General features: G+C 40.4%; 1 protein-coding gene across 2 annotated transcripts in view; it reads left to right on the plus strand.

The window, feature by feature from the left end:
* The window catches only part of rab6ba (RAB6B, member RAS oncogene family a), a 36,351-nt gene that overhangs the window by 23,323 nt on the left and 2,181 nt on the right, over nucleotides 1–10,847 (plus strand). The window contains exons 3-7 of one of the 2 annotated variants that reach the window (XM_034880456.1): nucleotides 1,776–1,829; nucleotides 3,168–3,294; nucleotides 4,566–4,677; nucleotides 6,620–6,713; nucleotides 8,616–8,682. In XM_034880456.1, coding sequence (XP_034736347.1) covers nucleotides 1,776–1,829; nucleotides 3,168–3,294; nucleotides 4,566–4,677; nucleotides 6,620–6,713; nucleotides 8,616–8,682 — 454 coding nt within the window. The remainder of the gene's footprint in view (nucleotides 1–1,775; nucleotides 1,830–3,167; nucleotides 3,295–4,565; nucleotides 4,678–6,619; nucleotides 6,714–8,615; nucleotides 8,683–10,847) is intronic. The other variant, XM_034880457.1, reaches the window with a different exon arrangement.

The raw sequence follows: 10,847 nt of genomic DNA on the forward strand, positions 1-10,847 counted from the left end.
GAATTGAGGCAGTTCTGAAGGCAAAAGGGGGTCCAACCCGTTACTAGCATGGGGTACCTAATAAAGTGGCCGGTGAGTTTATAACAGTTGCACTATTGTTTCAATAATGTCACACCAAATCAGCAATATTAAATGTTTTCTCAGGGGAACCCAATGTTCAAAGCTTTCTTTTTTTTATGGGCTGTTGTAGTGAGTAAATTTAACCAAATTAGTGTGTTTAACTTCAAGCATACAGTGAGTTTTTTGAGTCTGTTATGCAAGTTGGTAAATACTTTTCAAGCTTATTCTGCCAGAATAACTAGGGGAGTTAATTTGGAAGCGCATGAAATCCACCTGTCTGTTTTGGGCCTGATACAGCCAAACAAGTATTTTAATTTTGCTTGCTATGATCTTGCATGAAGCAGTTCATAATTCTTTGAGGTTGTTTATTTTCAGTGTAAAGGAAGAGTATAAATGACGTTCTGTCTTCATGCCAGACTCTCTGAGTTAGGCCACTGTTGTAGCCGACATCACCAAGGAAACAAGTGTGTGATCAAGCTGCTGATGCCTAACTCTGTCAAAGTGGGTATGACGGCCTAGCATAGACAAACACAACGGATACACCCACAACAAAATACAAATACAAATGTATCTTAGTACAAATAAATTGTATCCAAAGGAAATCAATGTGGCTGCAGAAAACTGCATCGTCCCTGTCAGCCTATCAGACCCCCCAGCCAGCTGCAGGATGTGCACCAGCTGCTCAGTGCTCGAGTTTGCAGGCTGGGGTCACACAAGCTTAAAACATGCAGTCGGGGACTGCTGCCCAATCCTGGGTCAGTCCTTTCCCCGCTGCCTTTAAGCCTTTTACACCCTTGTCCCCCTTACACCTGCACTGAGACATCAAACATCTGCATGCACCACATGAAAGCACAACTAACCACATCTGCCTTAACCAGCTGGGAAAAAAAGTTATTCCGAACTCTTCTGTCTCTTAAAATGCACCTTTTGTTCTTAAAATTATTTAAAGTGCATTATTTCCAAAAGGATATTAGGAAGATTTCCATGTCTGCAAAACTGTAACAGAACAGTTACTGCTAATACTGAATTTCAAAATAATGGCATTAGTGAATGTGATTTACAAGCACCGTGCTGTTTTGAGATCTGAAAGTTTATTGTCAAGTATCTATAACTGAACGGTTCTGGCATTAAAAAAAAAGAACTAATTCCGTTACACACAAAAAACTCTCCACAGTGCATCATTAATTTCTAGCTTTTGATTCAGAGCAGCTGATGATATGGCAGCAGGCAGCGAAGCAGAAAGCCGTGGGCTTGGCTGTGGAAAGTAAACACGCCTTGAAGAGAACGCAGTGCCATCTGCCTTGTGACACAATACGGGAATGATAAGATTGCTATTATAAATGGCAAAAGTGAACTGATATGAGCCATGATTTTAAGAAGCCCATCGGAGTGTAAAACCATATTTAAACATTACAATTGTTCTGATAATTAAAGTAAAATGTTTGCACAATAATAACTGACATACCGTAAGCTGTTTTGAATAAAAAAATTGACTGTGTTTAATGATCAATTCAAAAGACATTGGAAACTCAAAAAGTAACATTTTGAGCTCCATAACTGTTGCATTGGCCTGGTTTATAGAGTACTGGTATCCATACATGGAGTGATGGGAGATGATCAGGACTGTATGTTATTCATTCCTCAGCAAACACTCTGTTCTTTGCTTTTCAATGTATTTACAGTGATGTTGATCCCCAGGTGTCTTCTTTCCCTAGGCCACAATTGGAATTGACTTCCTGTCGAAAACCATGTACTTGGAAGATCGAACGGTAAGAACCTTAGTAACAGCTGTATAATGGCATGACGAAGATGTTAAATGTCTGTAATGTGTCAGCAGTGCAGTAACACCTTTCAGAGAGAAACACACTGTAGAGCTGCTTGTCACTACATAATGCATGTGCTGAAATGTAACTCTGCAGTACTGATGAACAGCATGTCGTCTGTGTAGCTTGTAATATGTAGATGAATACTATCTGTGTGCATGTCTGTTTATCTTTGGTAATCTTTCAGCCTTGTAAGCGTCATCATGATGAGTCCCCTCATATAAATAATAATTTGAAACACGGCAGACCACTGTTGGGTAGAATCGCCACTAGCAGGACACGGGACATCATGCACAAACCCGCGATTTTTAAATAGTCAAGCTACCATCGATAGCAACCGCACTTTTTTTTAATATCAAACGATCCAGAATTTTAAGAAATTTCAAAACTCCAGCATAGAGTATGTGAGGTTTGCAGCAATATTCTGGTTTCACTGGAACATGGAAATGTACACTTATCATACTTTGTACATTCACTCATCTACAGTACTAAAAGGGACACTTTTTACTAGGCCTGCATGATTAATCATTATAAAATTGCAATCTCGATTCATCCCTGTTTGCGATTTCATTTTTACATAACTTAGATTTATTTATTTTTATGACTTTGATTCTCATTTAATTTTACGAGCCGACTGCATCCCAAACGCTACTTCTTTCATCCGTGACTTTTAAACATAGACTGTATTAAATATGTTGTAAAGCGCCGCGATGCGCTCCCTTCTCTCCGTTGAAGCCTCTATGTCGACAGGCTTGTGGTGATGCCCAATGTGCTCTAGGTGCCAACATGAATCTGTTTGGTCCTGCCACTTGGTTTCCTTCTGTCAGGGTTCATGTGTGCAGTAAACATTACTCTTCATGAGAAACAAATCATGGCAGAGAGTCGTGATATCACTTCTAAGCTAAAAAATTGTGATTCTTAATTTTCCCTGAATTGTGCAGGGCTACTTTATACATACTCTCATTAAAAATGGTTTCAAGTAAAGAAATTGCTTTTTGAGACGGTTATGATGAACATTTGATACCGTTGCAACCCCACAATCTGTACACTACGCCATACGTTTGACGAAGGGCTGAGACTTCGGCCTACACTGGATTGTAATCCGCGGTCGAAAACAAAAAAGAAAAGACACTACTACCGTACCAAAAAAGCAAACGTCCCATAGAGTGTAAACACTGCTTTGTTGTACTATTAATATGTTGTGTGTGGTTGTGTGTGTGGAGGGAGCCTATTGGGTTATTTTGTTTGGCTCTCTGAATATCCAAATAATCTCAGCCTCCTCAGCTTTCTCTCTCTGAACCCCAGGTGAGGTTGCAGCTCTGGGACACAGCGGGACAAGAGCGCTTCAGGAGCCTCATTCCCAGTTACATACGGGACTCCACTGTGGCTGTGGTGGTCTACGACATTACAAGTCAGTGTCCCTTATCAAACTTTAACATCCCACTTATCTTCAGTGTCCAACTCCCTTTATTGTTAGACCTTTAAATGTTCATCTGGAATCATACTCTAGTTATCTGTTTTTACCTGTTTACTGTCAACACATGTAGCCAAAGTTATCGCTCTCTCCTTCTCTCTCTCTCTCGCTCTCTCTCACTTGTTCTCATCCCCCCCCCCCCCCTCTCTTTCTTGGCCAAACAGTTTCCCTGTCTCTAATTTTGAAACATGTGATGGATGGATTTCCCCAAGAAGCAGAGTAGAGAAATCCAAGCTAAGATTTCACAAATACCAAATATCTCCTTGATATTTTCCATAAGCAAATTGGATCCCCTCTACACATCGATAGGCTTGCATAACTTCCCTCCTTCTCAAATTGTCTTAAACACTGTTCTTCTTGGATAAAAAAAACTCTATCATTGCATTTATTTGTCAGAATAAATACCCCAACTCTCTCCATCCTTATATAAAGAAGTGTTTATCTTGAACGTATCAGCTAGCCATGACTTATAATATATTAATAATGTATATTATGCTAACCTGTACTAGGGCATTCAACTGTAGTATTTACAAGTTGGCCTTTGCTCATCCAGAGAGGTAAAACCATGTGGTGAGGAATACTCATCATTTTCCATGACAGAAAGTGTCATTATTTTCTCTCAAATCTGTCAAAGGTTGCATTTAAATGTACAAAGTACACTTACTGTAATATGCCTGCCCTCTAGAAGTTAATTTAATTCCTGATTTTATTGGAAAAATAACAGATACCATCTCCCCAAACCGTGCGCTTTTTTTGCCCTGAAAAAGACGGGGGTCTGTCTCATTAAAGTCCCAGTCCAAGCATTCAGTACAAGCCTTAGTCTGCATACTTAATGAACAGGGCAAGGTCAAAGGGATTTATAAAGAACTGTTAACATACTACAGAGCTGAGCATGGAGGATCCAGTACTGTGTGTATCAAACACATCAATCAGCTACGTAATATCTTGGGACATGATATGTATAAGATATCAGTAATATGATCTTCCACATGGGGTTTTATCTTCTTCTTGCATTAATAATAAACCATGTAATAAAAATAAAATGTTTTATAAAATATTGTTTCCCTTCCTGCCAGCTGTCAAAAAACACACCAAGCACATCAGTATTTAAAGTGTTAATGGTTTTGGGAAGGGCAGTAACAGCAGGAGACGTGTCAGTCTAAACAGCAGCTGTAGTTTGACTCTGGTTTGTTTCTTCTTCCCAACAGATGTTAATTCATTCCAGCAGACGTCTAAATGGATTGAGGATGTGAGAACGGAGAGAGGAAGTGATGTCATCATTATGCTTGTCGGCAATAAGACAGATCTGGCCGACAAGAGGTACGCACAGTAGTTAACGCTGAAACCTGTCCCCTAAAACAATTCTTCCATCACATTTTTTCTTTTTAGTCAGCATTTCCTTTTATGTCTTGACACCATGGCAACCATGTTGTGCAATGTGTCCGCCTGTCTGTCCGTGGGAACGTTGAGTTGAGCACAGTAGAGGACAAACGTGATAAAAACATCAGGCCGACTCCACACTGCAGAGATTGGATTAGATGGCAGAGCTGCTGGCTGAATCAATGTGTATATTAATCATCTTTAGTTAATACTTAACCATATGAATGTATTATTAATGCCAGGAATGAATATTTGCTACCTCATTAATCAAATATCTAAACGAATACAACCATTAGCATAACTGGTTATGTTTAGTGTTTATTATAGTAATAGCACCGTGGCATCTCAGCTCTGTTTCTGGGTGGCTGTGTGTGCCGCTGGCCCTTTAAAAATCCTTCTCAAATGAGTCAGTGATGCAGCTTAGCCCTGACACATCTAACCCTGCCTTGAGGAGGAGCAGAGGTTTGTGTTTGCTAAATGACTGTGATAGGGTGCTATTTGATTATCAGTTGGTCGAGAGGAGCACCTCGGTCTCTCTTTGTGCATTCATGCGTGGTGGAGCTTCTCACAATGCTCAGTATCTATGGGGAAGTTAGGTATGAACAGTTCAGGTGCTGCAGAGTCCTGTATAAGGGAAACCTAGTGTGCACCGTACACCAGGCAGTATCAGCCAAGTGACTCTAGCCAAGTTTTATTCTACGCTTTTTCCTCAGGGAAATGTCGGGCTGCACTATGTTCACCAGCTAGTTGCTAACTGCGTCGGTGTGCCGTTTGGTGCTGAGCACGGTGTGCACAGTGGACTAATCGAAGCCTTTCCACTGCTGCTGCACCCATGCAGTTAAAAGCTCTGTAGAGCTGAGAAGGACTAGAGTTCTAATTCTCTGTGGGTTTGTCCCTATGGGTGACACCTTTCACACTACATGTTGTAATTGGAGCCGTTATAAATTTGTTTTTATTATTGCAGCTTGTTAATAGAAGCTTTTAAATAAAAGAGAAAATACAAATCTGAGTAAAAAATGAACTGTCAACATTGTAAGAAGCCACCACCTAGGCCTGCACAATCAATCGTTATAAAATTGCGATCTCGATTCACCCTGTTTACGATTTAATTTTTCGATAAATTTGAAATAGGTTTTATATATATTTAGAAATAGCCCCAGCGGCACTAGTGCAACTCTATTAGGTGATAATGTCAATATATCTCCAGGGCAGTGTTTTCTTTTCCTGCTGTAGAACTTCATTTTGCTATACTGTATACCAATGACTGGATTTCTCTTTCCTCTGTGATGCAATGGAGGAGTTATTTAAGTTAAATATATAATGCCGCTCTGTGCGATGCTTGGCACAACAGGATAGGCTTGTTTAGACTGATATTACAGCCAGTAAGGGGTTATTTAAAAGCTGGTACACAGCGAATATTTCCTTTTTGTGTTGAGAGGAGCAGAGAAAGCTTGTTACGTCATGGTTTTCCCAGAAGGCCATTGGCAGGTTGATTTAAGCCAGTCGTCTGTACCAGCCTGCTGCTGATCTCTCCGTGTTTGTGGTAATGACACCTGCCTCGGTCTCCATTTCACAGCCAGAGCCAAACAATCACTGCCAGACTCATTCAAATGTAATCCAAATTGGCTGTTAATAATTTCTCGCAGGACAATATAAGTAATCATCCACACTCATTAGCTAATTAAGTCTGGTATGTCCTCACTAGCCTAGAATAACCGGAGCTCCAGCTGCACACAGAGAGCGTTACTGAACGTCTGTGTGTGTAGTGTCTACTTGGCTTTGTGTAGAGTGTAGATATCGGCCCACAGTCTGTTAACAGTTTATTATCATTTCTCCTGCATGAATCTGTAATGCTTTGATGGTTATTCCTCCTTTTCCACAGGCAAATTACAATCGAAGAAGGTGAACAGAGGGCTAAAGAGCTGAGCGTCATGTTCATAGAGACCAGCGCCAAGACGGGTTACAACGTCAAACAGGTGAGTTCACCGTAAGTCTGTTGCTTAGATAATTGAAGTCTTCAAACCTTCAAGCTTTAAAAAGTCTTTAATTCAGTTACATATTGTGTTGTAGGTCTTAACTAATGTTAAACAGGTCCTAATAGTGAAATTGGCCTGCAGTTCTTTTTTAATTCTGTGGTGTTCTTTCTGTTGCTAGTCCAATTATAATTCACTGTATTATCACTACAAGGTAGATCATTAATCAACACCATTGCAGCCAATCTAGGCACCACGTCCTATAATGCCAATGAGGAAATCAGGGAATTGTTCCAGATATTGTTTTTTACGTACTCTGACATGTGACTTTTTTACGTTACAAAACAGGTCTTAAATTGAATTCCTAATGGTCTTAAATTTGACTTAGTAAAATCAGCAGAAACCCTGACATCCAAGTGCTCATGTGTGTTCATTCCTGTGGACTTACTCTTCTAAACTTTGCTCCGTATCGCTACTAGTGCTCAAAAACTCCACTGGGTAGAGTTTGGTTTTAAAGGTCTCTTGTTTTTCATACTAAAATAATTTGTAGAAGAAAAATACAATGGTGATGGTCCAGTATTTCATCCTGTGTAGGTCTATGCTGCCACTATCAGTCTGACCAAGACTGAATTGTGCATGTGTTTATTCCTTTAAGTGACATTTAATTAGTACCTCTCATGCTTGGAGAAATGTGTGTGTTCCAGATTCAGAGCGAAGGCAGCCGGGTTCAACAACAGTGATTTGTCTGCGAACAGATGTTTGTGCTCGGAAACAACGACTGTCTGTTAAGTTAATAAGCAGTGAGCTGTGTTGTGTCTGTCGGTGAACGGTGGGGCTGGCAGGCGCCTCTCTCAGCCTGTAGCAGCGCAGACAGAGGAGGCTATTCTAAAAAAAAAGCAAAGGTCCCAGTACTGTCCCACTGTCAAGATGTGTCCCCCCTCTGCACGGAGATGTTGTGTCAGCAGTTGTACGCTTTCAGCCATCAGTTTCTCCATCTTTCATCAGAACTAATAAGTTGTGTAATAAGACCTCCAATTGACAGTGTTTTTTTTTAACATTGAATAATCAAATCAAATAAATATCATTAAATAAACTGACTTTTTTGTGTTTAGCCAAAATTAAGATGAATGTAGAAATGTTTCTTGTTTTTTATTTGTATTTATTTATTAATTTACTATAATGTCATCTTTAATTTTTTACATTTTGGATTTATTATTCACAAACATTGAATTTACAATACCACCCAAAGGAGCAACGGACAGATGCTTAAGCCACAGTTTAGACCAAAATATGCACATGCTTGATTAAAAACCCCAAAGTGACAGCTATTCCCAGAAGCATCCTGTAGTGACAGTTGATGAATGTATGAATATGAAACAGAGCAAGACAGACAGTAGTCAGAAGGCACCTCCTGTGTGCTAAGATATGTTTGTTTGTCATTATGTCAATAAAGCTAAAGGTCTTCAGTTTTATAATTACTTAACTAAAATAGTAGCTGGATTTAAAATGAAAGAGTTGATAGTTTACTGATGGATGGTCCATTGACCATGTGAGGTTGCAGCTGTGTGTGTTGATTCCCAGACTGTAGGAAAAACATCACATAGACTTGACCCTCCATCTACTCAGGTTAGCAGTCACTGTAAGAAGAGACATTCTTTTATTTTGGAAATCCCTGCATTACTACATAATAGTTATTTAACTGTGACAACAACAAACACAGTCCCAGTGTTTATAGAAGGGGGTCTGTAAGTTCATATCCAAGTTAATACCCGAGTCAAATGAATAGTAGTTAAATGGTTAAACTATATTATATTCACTATAAAGGAAATGAGCAGGCTACTTGTTGGAGAAATTAGGAAGTGTATCCAGAGACAAAGTGCCCTCATTCTCTTTCTTTCTTTCTAGCTGTTTCGACGTGTGGCAGCTGCTCTCCCTGGAATGGAAAGTATGCAAGAAACGAGCAAAGAAGGGAGTATCCTTTGGCCCATTCACACATGAAGATATTCATCATATAGAAAAACTATTTTTTATAATAATATGTGAATATATCTGAATTATTTGACGGCATCATTCATTGCTTGCTACTAAATGAAAGGGTTACAGAAGTGTGTGTGTGTGTGGGGAGGGTACACACACCTAATGTATTTGTTTTGATTACATTTAAGGAGTGGTTTGACAAAAGACGCACATGTTTATCTGTGATGTGAAAGGAGATAAAGCCAGCAGCTGTAATTTTCATGAGGAACTCCAGAGAGCGCCTAGGCTGGCGTGGCTCCTCTCACACGCCCACATTGGTAAACATCAGATATCATATCAGATGTGGGTAATAATAAGGCAGTCTACACTCCCACTCTTTTAGTGGTCTACAGTTTAAAGAGACATTTCACATAACCATTTCATCCTGAGGATTCCACTGTGCCACATGTCGGATTAACATTAAAACTATTTCAATAGCTTAGTATTTGATGCAAAAAGGTGTGTATAAAGGCTTTAGGCAGCCCTACGTGTAATTGTAGGCCCAGTTTAATATGCAACTTGATTTTATAGAATATATTGTATGTAGTAAGGGGTCCCAGCTCCCTGGGTCTCGTTCATCGTTGAAGACCCCTGGTCTAATGCAAATGCTATTGACCCTGACTGTTGCTGCTACAACTAAAACAACTAAATCAAAGTCTATAGACATTTTTCTCATGTACACAGTAACTCAACAGCATTTTATGTTGTGGCGGTTTATCCTCTGACAGCATTAGTCCTTCACATCCCCATCAACACACAATGTAGGGTGCCATCTCTATGGGAGCTGTGAGTGGATTATGAAATTTCCTTTGATTTCACCATGTACATATAGCACTGTCATGCTGGTTCAGTATGAAGCCATCTAACTGGCACTGCAGCATGAATCGGCTCTGACTTTAACAAAAATCAGATGCTGACCTTGGTGTAGTGAAGGAATGCCTACCTTTGTCTCCCTGTGCATCTGAGACTATAGCCCCTTCATTTCCTGGGAGTCAGCCAGCCTTTGCAAACTGCGTGGCCTCAAAAATAACCTCAGTAACCCAACAGCCCTCTGAACTGTGGAGATCAGCCCTTGGCTTTGTATCTCTAATGAGGTATAATGGACGCGGGGGAGAGATGTGTGAGGTGGAGGTGTGCTGATGGATGGCAGGTGATGACAGTTCCTCAGCAGCTCTGTGCTTCAGCTGTCATCGGCAGTTAATGGAGCAGCTCCTCTGTTGTTGTTGCCTTGTGAATAATATTGATCTCACCGGGCCAAGAGCAGAAACAGGCTTAGTCCAAGATGCTTACATGCATGTGATAACGCCTCAATGTGTTTATCACCTGCACTTTTAATAAGCATGGTGGGGGTGGATGGGTCACGCTGATTCATGGTGGATGTCAGGGCCTACGGGGCACAGTCTTCTGCTCTCTGTCCCAGAACAATCTCCTACAGGGTCACGGGCTATTATCACCACTGTGGGACTGCAGAGAGAGTGAAGAGGCTGCTTGACCCAGATCGAGTGCTGGGGTCATCCACCCTAATGAGAGAGAGCCAGAAAGCAAACTAAATTACATCAGACTCATGCTGATCAGAAAACGCCAGCCACTCCATGATTTTGTAAATACATTTTGCAGTTTTATTATTCATGATTGGTTTTTGACGTTCCAACAGCAAATCATGCCCTTCAAAACATTTTCAAGGTAAAGCTTTGTGGTTTAGATTAAGATCTCTTTTAGGTGGGAGTAATGCCACAAAGAAACAGAGAATAAGTTACTCTGCTGCATGTTTAGAGTTTGTCCTTACAGCTTGTTGTGCTGCCCCCAAGTGGCCATAAAATCAACAAAATATGATCTACAGTATATTATACACATATGATTTCTGGTTGTCAAGGGTTCCTCTGGCTGTTATCTGTTCACAAGATGTTTAAGCTTCTCATCTACTGTTTAGAAGCCATTACAAGCTTTTAATTTCATGAACAACATGTGCATACCCCTGCAATATGAAACAAAGACTACTCCTAGTAGTGCAGTAACGGGACTCATTACTCACTGTTGGCGACGATGTAGGCTGTAACTACACACACACACACACACACACACACACACACACACACACACACACACACACACACACACACA

This window comes from Etheostoma cragini, chromosome 9, assembly GCF_013103735.1.
Source record: "Etheostoma cragini isolate CJK2018 chromosome 9, CSU_Ecrag_1.0, whole genome shotgun sequence".
NCBI classification, from domain to species: Eukaryota; Metazoa; Chordata; class Actinopteri; order Perciformes; family Percidae; genus Etheostoma; species Etheostoma cragini.